At 45.0% G+C, this 24,827-nt stretch overlaps 1 protein-coding gene across 24 annotated transcripts in view; it reads left to right on the top strand.

The window, feature by feature from the left end:
• The window catches only part of mllt10 (MLLT10 histone lysine methyltransferase DOT1L cofactor), a 498,389-nt gene that overhangs the window by 368,961 nt on the left and 104,601 nt on the right, over positions 1 to 24,827 (top strand). For 21 of the 24 annotated variants that reach the window (XM_072508516.1, XM_072508507.1, XM_072508512.1 and 18 more), the window contains 2 exons: positions 2,003 to 2,120; positions 10,998 to 11,108. In XM_072508516.1, the coding sequence (XP_072364617.1) occupies positions 2,003 to 2,120; positions 10,998 to 11,108 (229 nt within the window). The remainder of the gene's footprint in view (positions 1 to 2,002; positions 2,121 to 10,997; positions 11,109 to 24,827) is intronic. The other 3 variants (XM_072508511.1, XM_072508519.1, XM_072508521.1) reach the window with 1 other exon arrangement.

Here is a 24,827-nt window from a genome sequence, read left to right as displayed (position 1 = left end):
CTCCCTACATCTCTCTACTTATCATCTTGAAACCTGCCTCTTTGCCTATACTTTTCATCACGCTATCTAATATCTCCTTGGGAAGTTCCATTACTTTAGAAATTTCATATCAATATCAGTTGTTTTTGTACTTGTTACACGTGGAATTATTTACAGTTAGTTTTTTTCAGCATTTGGTTTTTCTGCTGAGGCAATCTGGTTATATAGTGTGGAGTAGACATTTTGGAATGTGATTTTGTAGAATGTCATAGAATCATACAATACAGGAGGGCATTAAACTCATCTTGTTTGTGTCGGTCTTTAAAAGAGATCTATTAGTCCTACTCCCTTTCTCTTTTCTTCATAGCTCTGCAAATTTATCCTTTTCAAGGGTTTAACCAATTTTCCTATTGAAAGTCGTTATCAAATCTGATTCCACCACCTTTTCAAGTATTGTATTTCGGATTGCAAAAAGTGTTCAAAAAATCTCCATTTCCCCTCTGGATTTTTTTTGCCAATTATCTTAAATTTCTGTTCTCTGCTTACTGACCTTCCTACTAGTGGGAGCAGGGCCTCCGTGCCTACTTTATCAAAACATCTCCATTAGGTCATCCATGACTTCTCTGCTAAAAGAGCAAACCTAGTTTTTATAGTCTCTCCACATAACTAAAATCTCTCCTTCTGATACCATGCTGGTAAATACCCTCTCTGTACCATTTCCAAGTCGGTATGTTACTGTAAATTGTACCCTTTCCAATTCCGTTTAAAATGGATCTGGAACAGAGAGTATAATTATGAATATGCAAGATTTTTCTATTTTACACCCTCTCAATCTTTGGATCCTATTTCAGCAGTATTTTCTTCCCCTATAACAATACAATTTTGGCTCATTTGTACAGAAAAATGAAACCGCATTAACTGGGCACTTTAAAGTATAAAATCATTTTTTGTCAAATATTATTGTACTGTCAAATGCTGGAATCTGCAGGCAAGCAAATTACAACTTAGTAATGCTTAGTTTTATATTATCAGCAAAGGGGACGGATTCCCTTGCTGTAGGGGATCTTTTTGTCTTATTGGGTAAAGGTTTTGCAACATTGAAGAATGGAGTAGTTACACCCAGCAGTTAATAAGATATATTGTTGCAGCAACATGCCTGTCAGTTTCACAATGCCTGGTAATCTGCAAAGTAAGAACACATAGCCAAGCTCACTGACTATATACATTCTTCTTGAATTGAATAAACATTACAATAATTAAAACATACAGCTGGCAAGGCCAAATGATTAGGACCTCTGGGCAAGGCGTTCATCAATTTTGTTAAAGTGAATATTTTAGGATATTTTTATTTGTATTAATTTCTAGCTTGAAATAATGGTCTAAAGGCAGCACCCACTCAAGCACCAAACAATCAAGGCTCTGGTTTTCATTCTTGCTCTGTGGTGATTTAATTGGTCTCTGTTGAGACAGAACTTGAGGTCGGGTAGGGAGGACAAAATCAGCCAGGATTTTCACTCCTGATTGTTAGTTGCTGAAAAGTGGTAGCCACTTGCCTGAGCAGAATTGGACTTCGCTATGTGGTGAAATACTCTTCCACTATTCACTAATTAACACATGAATCTTAACAGCTAGAGGGCAGCCAGTAGCTATGGAATTATATACTAACAGTAGCAGAGGAAGGGACAAAGTTTATCTTTTTAAAAATGTTGAACAACACAGATTAATTTGCATCTCACTTGTAAAACTGGGTGGTATGGAAGAATGGTTTGGGCACTTGGTCTGATGGTATACTTTTTCACTGCTATACAGAAATAAGGTTGGTCTTCACAGAAGCGTAATTAAAACTGGAAACTCACTATGTAAAGAAGAGTAGGCACAAACGTTTTTTCCTACTTTTCTCTGATGCAGCTCTTTATAATTTTACAGAATTGACAGCTTTAGATTTGCCCATTACAGCTCATATGTGCCTCAAAATCTTTCTTTTATGTACATTTCTAATTGTGCTGTATCGCTTCCTTCATAGGCAAGTGCACTTCCGGGATCTTCTTTTAATCTTGCACCATCTCACATGTTTGGAAATCGATTAAATCCCAACTCCGCAATGGCAGCTCTTATTGCACAGTCTGAGACCAGTCAAGCAGGTAAGTTTGAACAGAAAGGGACAAGAAAGATATATGCGGCACATGATTTATGGAGGGTTTAATTTTTAAGAGATATGCTACTGCCAATTAGTTTTTCACCAGAAATTGCTTACTGATAAATTTAATACTGCAGATATTTTTTTTAAATACTAGATGTCGAATGGCCAGCCTTTACCAGTTTGTATGAATTACCTTTTCAGAATCTTGAGCAAATTTCAAGCAGTCTGCTCAACTGAGACAGTGCTGGAGTTGTTGGGCAAGGTGCAGAATTTGTGATCTTAGCAATGTTTAGCCGGACTAAATTGCGAATTATCAGACGGGCAATTTGTCAGCATCGGGGCTGGATGTCATAAGTACACGTGAAATCTAATACCTGCCTGTGAATGATGTTGCTTAGAGCAGAATATAGGTGGAGTAAGCAAAACCGTGTATGTGAAGGATGAATCTTTAGTGCTTGCCAGAGGTAACACTGCAGCAAAGGGAAGAGAAGATAATACCAGGGTTCTGACTATGATTTGATATGTTAGAATGGAACCAAGCAAGCGCAGTTCCACTGAACTGGGGAACCGCAGACTCTCGGCGGTTGTGGCAAGGACTAAACAACATAACGGGCTACAAAACGAAGCCGAACAGTATCTCTGGCAGCAGCGCACCCCTCCCCGATGAACTCAATGCATTCTATGCTCGGTTCGAGCAGGTAACCAACAATCCGCTGGCGAGTGCCCCAGCAGCCCATAATTCACCCATACCCACCATCACAGCTTCCGAAGTCAGATTGGCCTTCCTGAAAGTGAACCCTCTGAAGGCGACGGGCCCAGACGGGATCCCTGGTCGTGCACTCAGAGCCTGCGCGGACCAGCTGGCAGAGGTATTCACGGACATCTTTAACCTGTCCCTACTCCACTCCGAGGTCCCCACCTGCTTCAAGAAGACCACCATCATACCGGTACCAAAGAAGAACCAGGCAACGTGCCTCAATGACTACCGACCAGTGGCCCTGACTTCAGTCGTAATGAAGTGCTTCGAGAGGTTGATCATGAAGCGCATCACCTCCATACTCCCAGAACGCCTTGATCCACTGCAATTCGCCTACCGCTGCAACCGGTCCACATCAGACACCATTTCCCTGGCCCTACACTCATCCCTAGAGCATCTCGAAAACAAGGACTCCTACATTAGACTCCTATTTATTGACTACAGCTCCGCCTTCAACACCATAATCCCAGCCAAGCTCATATCAAAGCTCCAAAAGCTAGGACTTGGCTCCCCACTCTGCAACTGGATCCTTGATTTTCTGACCAACAGACCACAATCAGTAAGAATGAACAACAACACCTCCTCCACAATAGTCCTCAACACCGGCGCCCCGCAAGGTTGCGTACTTGGCCCCCTACTCTACTCCCTGTACACACACGACTGCGTGGCAAAACTTGGTTCCAACTCCATCTACAAGTTTGCTGACAAGTTTACGACCATAGTGGGCCGGATCTCGAATAACGATGAGTCCGAATACAGGAGGGAGATAGAGAACCTAGTGGAGTGGCGTAACGACAACAATCTCTCCCTCAATGGCAGCAAAACTAAAGAGCTAGTAATTGACTTCAGGAAGCAAAGTACTGTACATACCCCTGTCAGCATCAACGGGGCCGAGGTGGTGATGGTTAGCAGTTTCAAATTCCTAGGGGTGCACATCTCCAAAAATCTGTCCTGGTCCACCCACGTCGACGCTACCACCAAGAAAGCACAACAGTGCCTATACTTCCTCAGGAAACTAAGGAAATTCGGCATGTCCACATTAACTCTTACCAACTTTAACAGATGCACCATAGAAAGCATCCTATCAGGCTGCATCACAGCCTGGTATGGCAACTGCTCGGCCCAGGACCGCAAGAAACTTCAGAGAGTCGTGAACACCGCCCAGTCCATCACACGAACCTGCCTCCCATCCATTGACTCCATCTACACCTCCCGCTGCCTGGGGAAAGCGGGCAGTATAATCAAAGTTCCCTCCCACCCGGCTTACTCACTCTTCCAACTTCTTCCATCGGGCGGAGATACAGAAGTCTGAGAACTCGCACGAACAGACTCAAAAACAGCATCTTCCCCACTGTCACCAGACTCCTAAATGACCCTCTTATGGACTGATTTCGTTAACTCTACACCCTGTATGCTTCATCCGATGCCAGTGCTTTTGTAGTTACATTGTATACGTTGTGTTGCCCTATTATGTATTTTCTTTTATTCCCTTTTCTTCTCATGTACTGAATGATCTGTTGAGCTGCTCGCAGAAAAATACTTTTCACTGTACCTCGGTACACGTGACAATAAACAAATCCAATCCAATCCAACAGAGACCATGGGTACGATTCTCCACTCCCACGCCGAAGTGGCCGCGCCGTCGTGAACGCCGTCGAGGTTCACGACGGCGTGGAACGGCCCCGGTCCCGACCGATTCAGGCCCTGACAATGGGCCAGGATCGGGGCCGCGTCATCTACACGCGCCAGGCCTTGTCGCACGCGTAAAAGCGGCACCGCACAACGGGCGTCATCCGCGCATGCACGGGTTGGCCGGCGCCAACCAGCGCATGCGTGGTTGCCGTCCTCTCTAAGTCCTCCCCGCAAGAAGATGGGGGATGGATCTTGCGGGGCCGCGGAAGGAAGGAGGTCCTCCTTCAGAGAGGACGGCCCGACGATCGGTGGGCACTGATCGCGGGCCACCCCACATTCCAGGTAAAGCCCGGTGCAGGATCCCCCCTCGCCCCCCCACAGGCCGCCCCCCCAGCGTTCACACACCGCCCACGACTGCAGCGACCAGGTGTGGACGGCGCCGGGGGAACCCGCCATTTTTGCCTGGCCGCTTGGCCCATCCGGGCCTCAGAATAGCGAGGGTGCCGGAGAATCGCCATTTTCAGTGTCTCCGGCGATTCTCCGGCCTGCAGCCCGTAAAACTCGACCGGGCCGTTCCCGCCGCTTGAGAGAATCGCGGGAGGGCGTCGGACCGGCGTCCCCGGATTTTTTGGCGGCCCAGGCGATTATCCCAACCGACGTGGGAGTGGAGAATCGCACCCAAGGTTTCGAGGAGGATGGTGTGGTTCATCATTTCAAAGTGTGCAATGATGGTGGAGAAGTAAAAATGCACCATGGTCATAGATGTAGAAGATGTCACTTTAAAAAAAAAATAGATTTAGAGTACCGAATACATTTTTCCAATTAAGGGGAAATTTAGCGTGGCCAATCCACCTACCCTGCACATCTTTGGGTTGTGGGGACAAAACCCACGCAGACACGGGGAGAATATGCAAAATCCATACAGACAGTGACCCAGAGCCGGGATCAAACCTGGAACCTTGGTGCCGTGAGGCAGCAGAGCTACCCCCTGCACCACCGTGCTGTCGAAGAAGGTGTCACTTGATTACAATCATTACAGTATACAAGGCAGACTGGCATTGAGGGAAGAAGAAAGGGTACAGATTTTGAAGAAGAGGGTATTAGTTTTTCAAAAATTCCTTTACGGGTTGGGTGCCGCTGATTAGTCCAGCATTTATTGCCCATCCCTAGTTGCCCTTCAGAAGGTTAGTGACTAGGAACAGTTTGCTAGACTTGCAAGGTTCAAGGTGGATTTAGATTTTTGCCGACAGTACCTGAGGAGAGCAAAATATTTATACAGGGACCAAACAGGAAAATTGGGTGGTCAGAAGTTGTGCCAATGGGGTCCACAGAGCATAAGATGATTGTCATGAACCAAGTGAATTTGGAAAGGGTACGAAGCGGAAAGGAGAGATGTTAAAGAAATGTGCAAGTACAGGCCTAGTTCAAGGTGGCAGATGTGAATTGAGAGGCATGGGGAACCTGTGTAAGAAGCTGAACGAATTGTCTCAAACTTAAAGCAAAGAAGTCAATGAACTCCTCGTACTTGTTTTTGACTTGAGGCCCGAGAGACCATCGGTGAGGAACTTAAAGGAAGAAAGCTGTTGTTCATTTTTGCTCTCCAGGATGATCCTAGAGCAGCGGATATTTTTAACAGTGAGAGATGAGGCCCAATAACAACTGAAATGACTGAATCAGATCTGATAATTCATGGCTAAACCAATTATATGACAGAAAGTCTCGAGTCTGCACCCCTTGAGAACATGAAGATGGAATTGTACCAGAAGGAACAGCCAGGGAGGGACTGAGTAATGTTTTTGTTGAGAACTTGTAATCAAACGTGGAGGTAAGAGAGTGGTTAATCAGAATGACAGGTGCAGAAACCTCAAGGCTAAGGAATGTGGAAGCGCAATTGTAAGTAACTTGGAGTGACACAGAGGAAAAGGCGTGGAGGATTTGGGTGGTGAAGGATGGAATAAAGTGGTGGGAAATAGCCTCTGACATGGTCTTGGTCATGAGCCATATACCAAAGTCAAAGGGGAGGTTGTGAATAATAGAGTTTAATAATAATAATCGCTTAATGTCACAAGTAGGCTTCAATGAAGTTACTGTGAAAAGCCACATTCCGGCACCTGTTCGGGGAGGCCAGTATGGGAATTGAACCCGCGCTGCTGGCCTTGTTCTGCATTACAAGCCAGCTGTTTAGCCCATTTATATAAAGGGAGAGGTGTAGAGAGGCTAAGAATGCAGTACAATCAAAGAAGAGCAGACAAAGGGAGTTGAGATAGAGATTAAAATCATAAGTTACAGAATTTTCTCAGTTCAGATGTTTGACAGAGGATGTCTTCGATTGGATTAAAGAAAAGAGGTGAATTGCTAAAAATAGATGGTGCCAGAGTGTTCGGGTGAGATTTGGTGGTGAGGGCCATGCCAACACCATAACAATTTGGGTAGGCCAAGTGGTGAAACATATAATCTAATAGGAGGTTTCAGTCAGGGACAACATGTCACCATTGAGTCAAATTTCTGACCAAGCCAAATTTCCATCACTACTTTGATCCACAGTAAGGTTCTGATTGACAAAGTTCATATTCGTGAGGCAACGGGTGTTTTGGAGGAAAATGCGAAGAAGCAGCAATTCTTCATCCGCTGAAGGAAGCTGTTGAGGAGGGTGAGTGGGATGGGGAAGTTGGCAAGATTAATTTACTGCTGCCTCACAGTGCCAGGGCCCTGGGTTTGATTCTGGCCTTGGGTTACTCTTGTGTGGCATTTGTACTTCTCCATGTGTCTGCATGGGTTTCCTCTCATAGTCCAAAAATGTGCAGGTTAGGTGGATTGGCCATGATCAATGTGTGGGGATGGGGTGATGAAGAAGGCCTAGATAGAGTGCTCTTTCAGTGGGCCAGTGGCAACACGTTGGGCCGAGAGGCCTCCTTCTGCACTGTAAGGATTCTATGAACACTATGAATCCCCAGGAAAAATGCTGGATTCAGCAGTCAGCAAGAGAAAAGGATGGAGCAGTTTTAGTCTCATCTCGTAGAGGATGAAGGGATCTGGCACTCACTGCCTGAAAGGGTGGAGGCAGAAACCCTCATTATGTTTGTGCATTTAAAATGCCATAACCGATCAGGCTGATGAGAGCTAGAAAGTGGACTTACTGCTCCTTCAGCTGGTATGGGTGGAATGGTCTTTTTCCATGCAGTAAATTTCTAAGATTTCTCTGATTTGGGTTGTTGCTCATATGGAAGCAGCAATTGCATGGCTCAATGCACTCTTCATAGAAGCCTGGGATGGTGAAAAGAGAGTGGGAAAGTAAAGGAGTGGGTAAAATTGGGGATTGAGGGAGAGTGTACTAGAAATTAAAATCAACATGGCTGGCTGACAGGGTTTGATGGTCCGAAAATGGTCAAGGGGGTAAAGGGAGATGTAATGGCCATATATTTGGAGTAGCAACCACTGATGGACACTGAGGGAATTCCGATTACAAAAGTATGACCCGGATTAGGGGTTATATGTTCTGGTCCTGAAGCAGAGACCAAGGAGGAATTGTTATGAGGGTGTCCAAAGTTGAAGTCTGATGTCCACTGGTGGGATAAGGTTAGGGTGAGTCAATTTGGAACGTAAACAATCCAATGTCCAAGTTCAGACAGTTGTAGACGGGGAGTGAATCCAAGAATTATGTGAAGGGCAGAGTCAATTCTTGATAATTCAGAGTTCAAAAAAATTCTAAATAGAAGTAGGAATTTTCAACTATTGGACAAAATTCTCTGCCTCACGAAGCCGCAAACACAAATCGCGGTCGGGCAGAGAATCGGGTGTCCAGCCAGAATAGAGGTTTGTGCCCATGCCAATTCCAGTGCCATGCTCAAGTCCCTCACTGGTGGTGATAATGAAGTTTGGGCCTTGCGCAGGTGGCAGCGTGCAAAAGTGGCATTAACGGGTTGAACACTTCATGATCTGCCCTTCGTGATGTTCTGCTCCGCTCAGGCAGAAGTCTCGTAAGCGTGAATTGCTCGTATTGACAATCATGAACTGGGCGCCATGGCTGTGGAAGGGAAGTGGGAGGCTGAAAAACACCACTGAGAAACCATTGAAAATTGTCGGGCTTTTTGCGGGGTGGCTGCCTGAGCCGGGAACAGTAGCGGAGAGTGACTTGGTCAGGGTGACCTGGCTCAGATCGCCATTGCTGCAGCCTGCCTTTTAAATGCACCCCTTTGGTGTGACTTACAGGCTCCTTGTTAATTTTGGGGGGGGTTGCTAGCGAGCGCAATCCTGGCGAATCGACTGTCGAGCCTTCGTTTATGGCATGAAGCCTGCGGGGCCTTGTTAAGTGGACCGATTAATGTTGAATAGCGTTCTGGGCTAGCGCCGGGAAGCTCGCATCAGTTCTTGCTCCGTACCACACTTAGAAATCTTTCTGGAACATCGTGCCCAAAGTGTGTGGAAGGTTTTAAAGGAGAATTGGATAGATATTTGAAGAAGTATGTGATTGAGCGCTATCCCTTTTGGGGACTAGTCAGATGAATTATAAAGTATTTTAAAGCCTTGTACCATTAATATTAAATAATAACTACAAAGAATTTCAGAATCCAGTAAATGAAATATCTAGAATTAAATCTGCACCCCAACCAGCAATGTCTGTTGAGTGCGACAATGATACTGTAATCATATTGCACTTTCATTTCAGTTTTGGTTATTTTTTAAAATATAAATTTAGTGTCCAATTCATTTTTTTTTTCCAATTAAGGGGCACTTTAGCGTGGCCACTCTACCTACCCTGCACATCTTTGGGTTGTGGGGGCGAAACCCACGCAAACACGGGGAGAACGTGCAAACTCCACACGGACAGTGACCCAAAGCCAGGATCGAACCTGGGACCTCGGTGCCGTGAGACAGCAGTGCTATCCACTGCGCCACCGTGCTGCCCCCCAGTTTCGGTTATTAATGAGAAAACAATTATTATTACTACTTGCATTTCTAGTCCAGAGGAGGAGGGTATGTGCCTTACCTGCCTACCTGAAAGTTTCTTTTGGAGGGAAGCCTTTAATTGACCATTTATTTGCTTTCCTCCCTGTTTTTATAGAAAATGTCATGGTAAAGTCTTCTTCCTCACACAAAATATTGAAATCATAGTACAGTGATTAGACGCTAGTCTGTACAACAGTTTTTTAACAGCAAAATGCAGCAGCATCCGAATAATAAGGATTACATGAGAAACCAAGAATGGTTCCGTTTTATATTAATTGTGTTTTTTGCTGTCCTTTTTCTTTGAATCATGATAGCTAACTCATACTGATACTCTCACTTCAAAGAAATAATTTTTGACCACTAAACAAAATGTTATAAAGAAGATTGCTCGTTGTTTGCAACTTCCATCCTCTGAGACATAGTCCATTGCTTTTTGTACTTTTTCTAGGAAGCTGGTTATTGAAGGATCTTATGGTATCTTCACTGTACTATTTGAGACAAAACAATTTAAATGCTGGAAAGAAAATGTACTTTTTCAGTATTGTAGCTTATTTTTCTGTGCTTGAAGTGTAAATGTTTGACTAAAGTTATTGGTATACTGGAATGTTGCAACGTCTCCTGTGACTGAAGTGATTGATGTATTCAATTCTCTTAGTTTTGTGCAGTGAATAAGAACACACCACTATATTTTGTCATGAATGGGCTGAGCCTCCCTTTTATTGTTCATGAGACTGTATTAGATTACTTTCTATGTCAAAGATCGTAACCTACTAGAGTGAACATTTTGTTTGAATGGTAAAAAATGTGTCCCTTTCAGTTTTACCTTTCCTTTATTAATTTTGGTGGCATTTGTCTAAATCACTGTTACTAATAGTAAGTTATCCTATAACTTGTAAAGAGGGATGGAGTGGCAGTTTCATTTTTCCAAAAGAATCAGTGACATCTGAAGGAAGCCATACTTTCTCTTTCTCTCCTCCCACCCATGACCTCCTGGGGGAGGGCTAAGCAATTTAACAAGAATGAATCAGTCATGCTTTTGGCTAGAAGAGAGGTCAGGGGTCACGTGACTCAATAACGGAAGGGAAATCCCTGTAAGGGGCCAGGCTGGGTTCTTTACTAGTAAACAAATCCTTTTCTAGAGATGGCAGTTGGTTAGTCAGTGCACAGCATAAATGAATTCTCGTTTATTGGGCTTAAAATGTAAATTTACAACACTATAATGCAAAGGAATTGTGAAAAACCTTAACAATTAAGGGTTAGGTTTGCATGGTTCTTGAGAAATACTCTTGAGGTCACCTTTATTTTTCTTGTGTTGACATTTTTATTGGAAAGGGGGAAAAGCCATATTAAGCAAAGTACCTTAGCTTCTAATCTCTTTCCTCCAGTGTCATGTAATTACTGATGTTTTTCTCTGATTTTACATTTTGCACCAAATCTTGTGAGGAGTTTTCAATGTCACTTGATAAAAACCAAAGCACATGTCTATAAAATCCTATTTAAGTCACTGTTGTGCATTTCCAGCATTTTCTTTTTTTATTTCAGTTCCTGCTTATTCTACATTAACTTCAGTAGCAGGAGCACATCAAAAACTGAAGGCCGTCTCGGAGGACAACAGGTCTGACCTCTACAGTGGTAGGGACCACGGGCACAGAAGTAAGTCCAGGGACAGAGCAACAGCTGAGGTAACCCCTAGGCTTCTCAACGAACCAGCATATGGTGCTTTAGATTCCATTGGAACTCAGTAGTCACCATCTGTTGGTACCACCCAAATTTTCTTGCCCAGTTTTGGCTAATAGGGTAAATATAATTGGTCCAACATGCACAGCAAACTATTTGCAGAACAAAGAGATCATTTGGCCACTGGAAAGGGTTTTTGACACTTGCCAATGTGGCTCTAGAATTGATTTTCCTCTAGTTTGATGGACCAAATGGGTGGATCTTTGTTTTGGAAGTTGATCCTTTTTTCATTGTGCTACATGTTTTCAGGATTTCATTCCACTATTGATTTAAACTTTTCTAATTATCTCCTCATCAGCACAATTTTTTTAACTTTGGGTTCCAGAATAATGAAGGTTGCTTTGGAAAAAGCCATCTTCCAAACCGAAATGTACCTTACAAATAATTTTGAATTGTTGGCCCTCACTCTCGATTTTCTATTGCCTGAAGGCATCATGTGTTGACTGCTATTTGTATTCTCTCTTTCTGCACTACACAAACTTATCAGTTCACTAATGAACTCCTAAATTAAGGAATTGGCCTTAAATGAATAACTACTTCAAGTACATTTAAGTTTGGTTATTTCAGAGTTTCTTTTTCATTGAAACCTTGATTTCCAAGTTGGCACAGGACTCTCACAAAAGTGAAAGAAAATGGCGGGGGGGGGGGGGGGGGGGGGGTAGGGGTAGTGTTAATTATTGGCACTGTCTGTGGCTCAATCTCTATTCAACTTATTGGATTTATTCAAGTGGTCGGAGTTTCCCAGTTGTCAACTAGAACTTTTTTCCCACTACCTTTGTACAATCGTCCAATTCTGCTTAAGCAATTAGTTTATTTTTCCCATTGATGTAATTTTAGGTTTCTGCAGAAACTTTAAGAAACTGTTATTGATTGGGATTGAACTTGAAGTGAGCCTCAGTTGATGGAAGGAGAAAGGAATTAGGACACAAAAAGATTTGTTTCTTGGAGGTCGGTTTACAGGATTGAAGGAACTGGGAGCGAAGTATGGGCTGGAGCAGGGGAAATATTTAGATACATGCAGGTTCGAGACTTTGCCAGAAAGGAGATACGGAGATTTCCGGTAGAGCCGGCTTCCACATTGCTGGAGCAGGTGCTGACGATAGGGGGACTGGCGAAGGAGCTAGTGTCAGTGGTTTTCGGGGCTATTTTGGAAGAGAAGAAGGCACCGCTGGAAGGAATCAAGGCAAAGTGAGAGGAAGAGTTGGGAGAGGGTATGGAGGAGGGGTTCTGGTGTAAGGTGCTCAGGAGGGTGAACGCCTCTACCTTGTGCGCGAGGTTGAGGCTGATACAGCTGAAGGTGGTGTATAGAGCACAAGGGCGAGGATGAGCCGGCTCTTTGAGGGGGTAGAAGATGGGAGTGAATGTTGCCGGGGGGGCGGGGGGTGCAAACCAGGTTCATATGTTTTGGTCCTGTCCAAAGATGGAGGATTACTGGAAGGAGGGTTTTAGGGTAATCTCTAAAGTGGTGCACGTGAAACTGGACCCAGGCCCTCGGGAGGCCGTATCTGGGGTGTCGGACCAGCCGAGGTGGGAAACTGGTGCGGAGGCAGATGTTGTAGCCGTCGCCACATTGATCGCCCAAAGGCAGATCCTGTTGGGATGGAGATCAACCTCTCCACCCTGTGCCCTGGCGTGGCGGGGGACCTGCTGGAATTCTTAACTGTTAAGAAGGTCAAATTTGAACTGAGGGGAAGGATGGAGGGGTTCTACAATTAACGGGCGTTATTCATTATGCATTTTCGAGAATTGGATTACATCGAACGTTGGGGGGCGAGGGAGTTGGGGAGGAGGACTGTATGTGTTAATGGTGACTATTGGTGATTCCTGATTCCTTTTTGTTGCTTGTTTATGTTAACATGCGGGCTAATGTTTGGGGATTTGGTGGGAGGATAGGATTGTTGTTATTGATATGGGGATTGACATTGCATAATTATTGATAATTGTTGGGTATAAATTTGGGAGAAAATGTGAAAAAGGAAGGGAATAAAAATATTTTACAATTTATTTAAAAAAAAAGAAGTGAGCCTCAGTTGAACCTGTTTGAGGATTCTACATCAGTGCCAACATTCATCTCATGAACATTGCTCTTTGAGTGGACTTATCGTGGAGAATATTTGAATATTCCACTATTAAAATAAAAGAGCATTTAGTTTCTCATCAGCCAGTGATGTTGTTGATCCAGATAGAAACACACACCGGTATTATAAATACCGAGTTCACGGTTCATAATATTTTAGAGGTAATTTTTAGTTCTGCAGAGATTAAAGTTTAACTGTATAAAATGGGATAAATGCAACTAAAGCTGTTTGAAGACTATTACACTTTAAAGATTGTGACCATGTTGACGTAAGGGGTTAACAGCTGGAAAGGTAAGATCATGAAAAAGCAGGTGGGCTTACTTGAAATGAAATGAAATGAAAATCACTTATTGTCACAAGTAGGCTTCAAATGAAGTTACTGTGAAAAGCCCCTAGTCGCCACATTCCGGTGCCTGTTCGGGGAGGCTGGTACGGGAATCGAACTGTGCTGCTGGCCTGCCTTGGTCTGCTTTAAAAGTCAGCGATTTAGCCCAGTGAGCTAAACCAGCCCTTGAGTGGAGTGGCAACTTTAGTGGAGAATTTGAGAGACTTTGTTTGCAATGAAATGCAACACAGATTTATTTTGTTTCGGGAGTTAAAGCTGCAATTAATTTAGAAGCATTCAGTGAGCCTGGTAAGGCAATGTTGTCATGAAGATGGGTGGAGTGTAAAAACGCTCTCGAGTTTTAATTTATCTGTGTGTTTGATGGAGAGAGAGTGTTCTACAACATGGGGAAAGGCCAAACCGAAAAGGTGTGCTGTTAGCAGGCTCCAGAGAGCATACATGTTGCTGTATAGTTGGGGCTCCGGAGAAGTCCCAGGATCTGTTTGATAGCCCTGTCTATTCAGGTCAGGAGAAATCCTGGAGAGCTGAGAAAATGGTGGAAGGTCACTATCCCGTGCTGGAAAGGATTAGGGCTCAGAAGAAGCCTGGGGAGCCATTTAAAGCATTGTGCAGCTGGGGAGATTGGAGCCTGGTGAAACTGAATGTCAGTGCCAGCCCAATGAAGCTAGCCAGTTAATAAAGAACTGAATTTGCGCCAGTACATTACGGTTGTGTGCAGGCTTGGAAATCCAGGGGAATGGAGTCTTAGGAGGTAAGATCCTGTGCAGTCATTGAGGTAGTCTGCGTTTGAGTGGCTTTGAGGGAATTCAAAGGCTGGATCTTTGAAAGTGAAAAATTTGGAGTCCCTCGTGAGGGAGACGAGAGTTTAACCGAGATTTGTTGACTGTGTTTACTGACGTCTGGGCGGGTTGCTGAGAAATCTGTGGGATTTGTCTTAGCTTTTTATCGTACGGTGTGGTGTTTAGCCACAGATTGCCTGTTAGTTCATATGTACCTCACATTAACCCTAGATGTAGAGTACAAGATAGACATTATGAATTGTTATATCTTTTTGACCTTGTATAGTAAAGTTTATTTTTGTTTGTTCTAAACCGATGGAGTCCCGTGCTTTTATTCACTTAACAAGTGACTTGAATGACAACTTTCTTTGCTTTAAACTAAAAGTTAAAAATTTAAACGATATGAGCATCAAATCTGGCATTTAATTAATCATGCCTCCTCATTTGGTCAAATTCAAAGCACGAATACACAAATGGTATGGTAACCCAAACACTGGCATTTTGAACCGCCTTCTTCAATGTAGTATTTTTCTAATACTGATTAAGTTATAGAAGTCATGGAATCCCTACAGTGCAGAAGGCCATTCGGCCCATGGAGTCTGCACCGAACCTCTGAAAGAGCACCCTACATAGGCCCACACCCCTGTATTCTTACCGTGTCTGTGTGGGTTTCTTCTGGATGCTCTGGTTTGCTCCCATAGTCCAAAGATGTACAGGTTAGGTGGATTGACCATGCTAAATTGCCCTTAGTGTCCAGGGATGTGCAGGTAGGTGGGGTTATGAGGATAGGGTAGGAGAGTGGATCTGGATAGGATCTAGAAGTCACCCCCTGAAATGGTGACAGAGGTGGGAACCCTCAACATTTAAGAAGCCTTTAGATGAGCACTTAAAATGCCTTTGCATACAAGGCTACAGAACAATTGATGGAAATGAAACTTGGATGAGCTGTAAAACTCACTGGGGCCGATTTTCTGCACTCATTTGCCGCAAACTTAAATGGCGACACAGGTGCAAAGTCCCACGAATTGGGAAACTAGATTCTTGCTGGTGAGATTTTGTTTCCGGATTGTCCCTGCCCATTGCCTGTAACGCTAGGGCGGAAAACTCATTTACATTTTTGATGCATTGAACATAATTAAAGGGTCTCCTGGCCACATAGGGTGTTGCTGCCACATGATCCCACCCACTGACCAAATATTCAAACTTCGCTGATGTTACTGCAGCGACACTTACAGCAGCTTCAGCGGACTGGGAATCAATCGAGAGGATCCCACTGGGAGGCGCAAAGGTAAGTATAGCACCCGGGCGAGAGGGACATGCCTTGGCAAAGGTTGGCAGGGACCCCTGGAGCCATATCTGGGGAGAGGTTCTCGTTATGTGTGTTTGGGGAGGTGGGGGGAGGGGTGTTGAAAGGGTAGATGCCAGGGAGGTGGTGGGCTTGCCAGTGATGAGGGAGAGTACCTGTGATACTGCTGCGAAGGTGGAGGGGGACTGATACTTGTGCTCAGCGCTGATTGGTGCGCCCTATAAAGATGGCGCCCTGATCTTTGTGGAGCTAGCCCCGCCCCGCCAGACCAACGGCGTTAAATCATGCCCCCAGATTTTTTGCTTTGTTAGAGTGGATGAAGATTTGATCTGAAATCCTGGCTTTGCATCTGGAGAGATACACATCTGTTGTCAGTCAGAGCCTGACTCTCCATTCAAAATAGCCACTATGACATTACTGAACCAGATAGATTTTTATGACAATCGACAGTGGTTTCATGGTCGCCATTACTGGAATTAGCTTTTTAATTCCAGATTTATTAACGGATTTCAATTTTCAGCAGCTGCCATTGTGGGATTTGAAACCATGTCTCCAGAGCATTAACCTTGGCGTCTGAATTACTCGTCCAGTGACATTACCACGATGCCACCACTTCTCCATCTGCCTCTTGTTTCCCCATTCTGTGAGCCTGTCTATGTCTTGCTGCAGTTCATTGAGATCATCCTCACTGTTTGCCACAACTCCAAGTATTCTATCATTGGCATATTATTGAAACGTTGTTCCAAACAAGGCAATGTTTTTACTGAAGCTCATACCGCCCCTCCTATACCATCCGCCTCAATTTTGTCACCAGTCTTTTATATGGTACTTCAAACACTTTCTTAAAATCCATATAGACCAAATCAATTGTATTCCCATCATCAGTTTTCTCTGCTACTTGAGCAAAAAGTCCAGTTTAATTAGTAACGCCTTTACAAATTTGTGCTGGCTCTCCTCTTCAAGTGCTTGTTGACTTGTTTTTTCCCTGCATATTGTTTCTGAAGCCTTACTCACGACCTGATGTTAAACTGAGTGACCTGTTGTTAGTAGGACTGTCTTTGCACCCTTGTTTTAATAGGAGTGTCCAAAGATGTGCAGGTTAGGTGGATTTGCCATGCTAAATTGCCCTTGGTGTCCAAAAGGTTAGGAGGAGCTATTGGCTTAGGGGAATAGGGTGGAAGTGAGGGCTTAAGTGGGTCGGTGCAGACTCGATGGGCCGAATGGCCTCCTTCTGCACTGTATGTTCTATTTGCCAGTTTCCAAGCCTCTGGTGGCACCAGCCTCCTTTCCCTCGTGTATCCACAACAGTGGTGAAAGCATTTTTTACAAGCTGAACACTGCTATCTGCAGAATCCCTAAATCAGAACTTCTTTACCTACTGGGGGATTTCAACACAGGAGTGGGTGGAGACCATGAGGCATAGCCCACCTGAATTGCTTGGGAAAGATAAAGAGAACAGGCAGAGACTACTTGAGCTTTGCTGTTGCCATGAGTTTTGTGTGACAAACACCTTTCAGAAGGCACAGTGCCACAAGGTGTCCTGGAGACTTCCAAGATCAAGGAATTGGCACCAGCTGAATCTGATTATCAGCAGGCATGACCTTCTGAGCAACATTCTCAACAGACGCAGCTACCACAACGCTGACTATAATGGTGTGAACTAGGGTAAGGATGTACCCCTTTAAACTTTTTAATAAGCAACAGTAATGCCGCCCTTAAATGTGTGATGAATGTAAAAATTTCAGGTGTATTATTTTACAAGTATTTGGTGAAGGAAGGATTAAAAGCCTGAGTTAGAGAGTGTTTGACTGCTGTAGTCATGTTTTAAAAGAATCTTGGTTTGAAAGACAGCTACGTTTTTAGGAGTCCGGTGCAGTTAACCATTGTAAAAGCTTGGGTAATGCAATTTTGTTTTGGTTCAGGGGATTCCCTGGGGCGTAAATTAGATTTCAACTTAATGAGATGATGTCATTGCTGGGTGGAACTAAGGTATCAGACATTTTGAGAAATTATTTTCAGTTGAGTTCTAATCTGGCTGGAGCTGAAACCAAGTAACGAAGTTTATTCTCACTGTAGGTTAGTTAAAAGAGATTAACTGTATTTAAAGCAGGGCAGGCTTGTCTGAGGACAATGGGGAGCTGAAACAAGCCAATTGAAAACAGATTTTGAAGACATCCAGCTAGAGTTTCTGCAGGGGTTCAGACCAGAATAAGATCTGTTCTGTAAAGCAGTGCCTAAAGATCTATTCCTTAAAGTAGAACTCTGTAAAGCAAGTATTTCTCTGTGCCATTGGTATTTAGGGTGGCTTGAGAGCTGAGATTGTCTATTTTCTTGTTTATTTGGGAATAAAGATAGCAAATAACGGTATTGTATTCACGATAGTAGTATTGTTTAATGGGTAATTGTAAGCTAGTTTCAGATGGGATGTTAAAGATTTTAATACTGTGTTAGTAGAGTCATACAACAAGCACCCTTTGCATCTGCGCCGGTCAAACAACCACCCAACTATTCTATTCCCATTTTCCAGCACTTGGCCTATAGCCTTTTTAAAAAATTGTCTTTATTGTCACAAGTAGGCTTACATTAACACTGCAATGAAGTTGCTGTGAAAATCCCCTAGTCGCCACATTCCATCGCCACATTCTGGTTACACAGAGGGAGAATTCAGAATGTCCAAATTACCTAACAGCACGTCTTTCGGGACTTGTGGGAGGAAACCGGAGCACCCGGAGGAAACCCACGCAGACCCATGAAGAGCGTGCAGACTCCGCACAGACAATGACCCAAGCCGGGAATTGAACCTGGGACCCTGGAGCTATGAAGCAACCGTACTGAACACTGCTACTATGCCATCCGCTTTGCATGCCTTAGGATCGCAAGTGCATTTTAAATGTATTGAGCACCTCTGCCTTCACCACCCTTTCAGGCAGCGAGTTCTAAATTCCCACCACCCTCTGGACAAAAAAGGTTTTCCTCACAACCCCTCTAAACCTCCTGCTCCTTACCTTAAATCTATGCTCCCATTATTGATCCTGGTAAATCCCCTCTGCACCCTTTTCAGTGCCATCACATCCCTCCTATAATTTGGATTCCAAAACTGCACACACTATTCTAGCTAATGCCTAACCAACGTTTTGTATAGTTCCAGCCTAACCTTCCTCCTCTTAAACTCTATGCCTCGGCTAATAAAGGCAAGTATGCCTTCTTAAACACTATATCCACTTGCTCTGCTATCTTACATGCACACCAAGGTCCCTCTCTGATCCTCGGTGCTTCCCAGAGTCCGGTCGTCTATCATGTATTCCCTTGCCTCGTATGCCCTGCCAAGTGCAAGTGCGTCACCTCACACTTATCCGGATTGAATTCCGTTTCATAGAATTTCATAGAATTTACAGTGCAGAAGGAGGCTGTTCGGCCCATCGAGTCTGCACTGGCCCTTGGAAAGAGCACCTACCCAAGCCCACACTACACCCAATTCCCGCAACCCAGTAACCCCACTCCACCTTTTGACACTAAGGGCAATTTAGCATGGCCAATCCACCTAACCTGCACATCTTCGGATTGTGGGAGGAAACCGGAGCACCCGGAGGAAATCCACGCGAACACTGGGAGAACGTGCTGATTCCGCACAGACAGTGACCCAAGCCGGGAATCAAACCTGGGACCCTGGAGCTGTGAAGCAACTGTGCTAACCACTATGCTACCATTTGCCTCTGATCAGCCCATCTGACCAGCCCGTCTATATCCTCCTGTCATCTAAGGACATGGGCGGCATGGTAGCACAGTGGTTAGCACTGTTGGTTCACAGCGTCAGGGACCCAGGTTTGATTCCCGGCTTGGAACACTGTGCGGAGTCTACACGTTCTCCACATGTCTGCGTGGGTTTCCTCCGGGTGCTCCGGTTTCCTCCCACAAGTTCCGATAGACGTGCTTGTTAGGTCAATTGGACATTCTGAATTCTCCCTCTCTGTACCTGAACAGGCGACTAGGGAATTTTCACAGTAACTTCATTGCAGTGTTAATGCAAGCTTACTTGTGACACTAATAAAGTTTGTTATTATCCTCCGCAGTATTTACCACCCCACCAATTTTGGTATAATCTGCAAACTTACTAATCAATGCTCCTGCATTCCTATCTAAAACAATTCTATAAACCACAAACATCAAGGGCCCCAACACTGATCCCTGGGGGACCCCACTGGACACAGTCATCCAGTCAGAAAAACACCCCTTGTCCATCCCCTTTGCTTCCTGCCACTCAGCCAATTCTGGGTCCAATTTGCCAAATTTCCTTGGATGCATGGGTCCTTATCTTCACTATCAGTCTCCCATGTGGGACCTTATCAAAAGCTTTGCTGATGTCCAAGTAGAATACATGAAATGCATTTCCCTCATCTATACACCTGGTCACCTCTTTGAAAAATTCACTCAAGTTCGTCAGACATGACCTCCCCTTGACAAAACCATGCTGACTGTTCTTGATTAGTCCATGCCTCTCCAAACACAGATTAATTCTGTCTCTCAGAATTGCTTCCAATTGTTTCCCAACCACTGAGGTTAGACTGACTGATTAATAAAGTTTTGATTTAAAATACCATAACCCTATTCCTTCATGCAACCACTCCTGGAACAAAGTATCCTTTCCTCACAGTCTTACAAAATTAAAATAAAATGGTTTCAGTCCAGTATCCCAGCCATTATTGGAGTCTGGCCTGGGATCATAATAAATGTCAACCCTACTGCCTACTAAAAAAACAAACAATTATTCTGTGATTTGATTTGAGCGCTACTCTCAGCCTTACCACAACAAAGCAAAATAGAACATACTTTGACTCACCATCTACAATACCGCACTCTCAACACACGGGAAGCAAGAGCATGAAATGCCGACTGGTGATGGAACCAGTCATTGAAACCAAGCTCACTAACTACAAGACAGATCCCAGGGAAAAACTGTGAATGCACCACAAGCCCCTCAAAGTCAGCAGACTGCCAACAGTACACAAGTGGTTTCAAGTCTGCCAGAATACCCAGATGTCCTTCCAACACAGGGAATGTCAAGGGCATGTAGGAATTAGGAGCAGAAGTAGGCAATGCAGCCCTTCGAGCCTGCTCCGCCATTCAATCAGATCATGGTTGATCTCTTCCTGGTCTCAAATCCACCTCCCTACATGTTCCCCGTATTCCTTTAACCCATTTCTTTTATCAGAAATATATCTATCTCGTTCTTGAAGCCAGATTCCACTGCAGTATGGAGTAGTGAGTTCCACAAATTCTTTTTAAAAAATAAATTTAGAATACCCAATTTTATTTTTCCCAATAAGGGGCAATTCACCTAGCTTGCACGTCTTTGGGTTGAGTGGGTCAGACCCACACAAACACAGGGAGAATGTGCAAACTCCATAAGGACAGTGACCCGGGGCCGGGATCGAATCCAGGTCCTCAGCGGCATGAGACAGCAGTGCTAACCACTACATCACCTTGCCGCCCCGCACGTTCCACAAATTCACCATTGTCTGCGAGCAGTAGTTCCTCCTCATCTCAGCTCTGAATCTTCTGCCTCTCAACCTATATATGTGACCTCTATTTCTAGATTGCCCTACAAGCAGAACATTTGGTCTACATTTACTTTATCAATCCCTTTTAGTATTTTATATGCCTCAATCAGATCCCCTCTCAGCCTCCTAAACTCCAGCGAGCATAAGCCCAAACTGTTTAATCTCTCCTCATACATCAACCCTTTCATTCCCGAATCAATCGAGCAGGAGGAGCTTCCAGCGGACAATCAAGGAGGCAAAGTTAGGGTGTCCGCTTCCTCCCTGTGAAGAGCTCTGGATGCTCTGGTACCCTGAAGATTGCCACTAGTGAGCATGGCTTCACTCTCACTCCCACAACCCTAAACATGGCCTCAAAGAAAGACGTCTTGTACCCGACAAGTCTGGGGTAGGACCAGAACATGTGGGTGTGGTTGGCTAGGCCTCCCTGGCACTGTTCATACTTGTCCTCCACCTCCGGGAAGAATCCGCTCATTCGTGTTCTGGTTAGGTGTACCCTGTGCATCACATTTAGCTGCATTAGGCTCAGCCCTGCGCACGTGGAGATGAACTTTGCTCTGTGCGATGCTTCGATCCAGAGTCCTCCCCTATTTCCCTGCCGAGCTCTTTCTCCCATTTGTTTCGTGTCGCGTCCAAGGGTGAGCGTGCCTCCTCGAATGATCGTCCACACATACCCACATGGTCCCCTCTCGTAGTCCACCCGCGTTCAGTAGTCCTAGTGATGAGTGTCCTGGTATCTTCCTCGCGGAGGAAGTTTTTTGATCTGTATGTACCTTGGGTTGTTCCCTCTTGGGAGTTGGAACTTGTCCATGAGTTCCTCCAGAGTTGCTACTCTACCGTCTGTGTACAGGTCCCCAACTGTCAGTGTGCCCTTGTCCTGTCCACACCTCTTGAAGGAGGCATCCATTGTTGTGGGGATGAACCTGTGAATTTTGCAGATGGGGGTGATTGTGGACATCTCGGTTAGTCAGGAGTACTGTCTCATTTGGTTCCACGGTTGGAGGGTGGCCACTACCACTGGGCTTTTTGAGTATCTGGCTGGGGGGCATGGAAGTGCGATTGTGGCCAGTGCTTGGTGGGATGTCCCCGTACAAGAGCTCACCTCCATTCTGACCCACTCCTCTCCTGGTTCCTTGACCCATCCCCATACTCTTTCTGCGGTGGCCACCCAGTGGTGGAACTGGAGATTCGGGAGGGCCCGGCCTCCCACATTTCTTCTTCTTTGTAGGACCTTCTTCCCAAACCTCGGACTCCTCCCTCCCCAAGCCCATCTGATTCACTAATGTCCTTTAGGGAAGTAAATCTGTTGTCCTTACCTTGTCTAGCCTACTTGTGACTCCAGACCCATTGCAATGTGGTTGACTGTTAACTGCCTCCTAAAGGGCAATTAAGGATGGGCAACAAATGCTGCGCCACCAACGTCCCATGTAGGATTAAAAAGAAAACGGCGGGGGGAAAATCTCTCTCACTCTCACTCTCACTCTCACTCAATCTCTCAATCCAACGGCGGCATCTCCACATCATGGCCTTTCACCCTGACATGGGGTTCGAGATGTAGAGGAGCAGGTCATCTGCATAGTGTGAGACTCTATGCTCTCTGTCTCACCTTTGGATACCTCTCCACCCCTTCGCTGCTCTGAGGGCGATCGCCAGTGGCTCGATTGCCAGAGCAAACAGTAGTGGGATAATGGGCATCTCTGCAGACATAAGTATCCAGAGCTGGTGGTGTTTGTTCATGTGTTCGCCATGGGAGAACTGTACAATAGTTTTATCCACTAGGTGAACCCTGGCCCAAACCCAAACTGTTCCAGTACCTCAATGAGTTGCTTCCATTCGATCCTGTCGAAGGCCTTCTCTGTATCCAGGGACATGATCACCTCCGGTGTTAGAACATAGAACATAGAAAATACAGCACAGAACAGGCCCTTCGGCCCACGATGTTGTGCCGAACCTTTGTCCTAGATTAATCATAGATTATCATTGAATTTACACTGCAGAAGGAGGCCATTCGGCCCCCTGAGTCTGCACCGGCTCTTGGAAAGAGCACCCCACCCAAACTCAACACCTCCACCCAACACCAAGGGCAATTTATCATGGCCAATCCACCTACCCTGCACATCTTTGGACTGTGGGAGGAAACCGGAGCACCCGGAGGAAACCCACGCAGATACAGGGAGGACGTGCAGACTCCGCACAGACAGTGACCCAAGCCGGAATCGAACCTGGGACCCTGGAGCTGTGAAGCATTTGTGCTATCCACAATGCTACCGTGCTGCCCTTAAAAGCAAATAAATCTACACTATATAATTTTACCGTAATCTATGTACCTATCCAATAGCTGCTTGAAGGTCCCTAATGTTTCCGACTCAACTACTTCCACAGGCAGTGCATTCCATGCCCCCACTACGCTCTGGGTAAAGAACCTACCTCTGATATCCCTCCTATATCTTCCACCTTTCACCTTAAATTTATGTCCCCTTGTAATGGTTTGTTCCACCCGGGGAAAAAGTCTCTGACTGTCTACTCTATCTATTCCCCTAATCATCTTATAAACCTCTATCAAGTCGCCCCTCATCCTTCTCCATTCTAATGAGAAAAGGCCTAGCACCCTCAACCTTTCCTCGTAAGACCTACTCTCCATTCCAGGTAACATCCTGGTAAATCTTCTTTGCACCTTTTCCAAAGCTTCCACATCCTTCCTAAAATGAGGCGACCAGAACTGTACACAGTACTCCAAATGTGGCCTTACCAAAGTTTTGTACAGCTGCATCATCACCTCACGGCTCTTAAATTCAATCCCTCTGTTAATGAACGCGAGCACACCATAGGCCTTCTTCACAGCTCTATCCACTTGAGTGGCAACTTTCAAAGATGTATGAACATAGACCCCAAGATCTCTCTGCTCCTCCACATTGCCAAGAACTCTACCGTTAACCCTGTATTCCGCATTCATATTTGTCCTTCCAAAATGGACAACCTCACACTTTTCAGGGTTAAACTCCATCTGCCACTTCTCAGCCCAGCTCTGCATCCTATCTATGTCTCTTTGCAGCCGACAACAGCCCTCCTTACTATCCACAACTCCACCAATCTTCGTATTGTCTGCAAATTTACTGACCCACCCTTCAACTCCCTCATCCAAGTCATTAATGAAAATCACAAACAGCAGAGGACCCAGAACTGATCCCTGCGGTACGCCACTGGTAACTGGGATCCAGCCTGAATATTTACCATCCACCACCACTCTCTGACTTATATCGGTTAGCCAGTTTGTTATCCAACTGGCCAAATTTCCCACTATCCCATGCCTCCTTACTTTCTGCAGAAGCCTACCATGGGGAACCTTATCAAATGCCTTACTAAAATCCATGTACACTACATCCACTGCTTTAACCTCATCCACATGCTTGGTCACCTCCTCAAAGAATTCAATAAGATTTGTAAGGCAAGACCTACCCCTCACAAATCCGTGCTGACTCTCCCTAATCAAGCAGTGTCTTTCCAGATGCTCAGAAATCCTATCCTTCAGTACCCTTTCCATTACTTTGCCTACCACCGAAGTAAGACTAAC

This window comes from Scyliorhinus torazame, chromosome 6 (assembly GCF_047496885.1).
Source record: "Scyliorhinus torazame isolate Kashiwa2021f chromosome 6, sScyTor2.1, whole genome shotgun sequence".
Lineage (NCBI taxonomy): Eukaryota > Metazoa > Chordata > Chondrichthyes > Carcharhiniformes > Scyliorhinidae > Scyliorhinus > Scyliorhinus torazame.
This window is presented reverse-complemented; position numbering and strand designations above follow the sequence as displayed.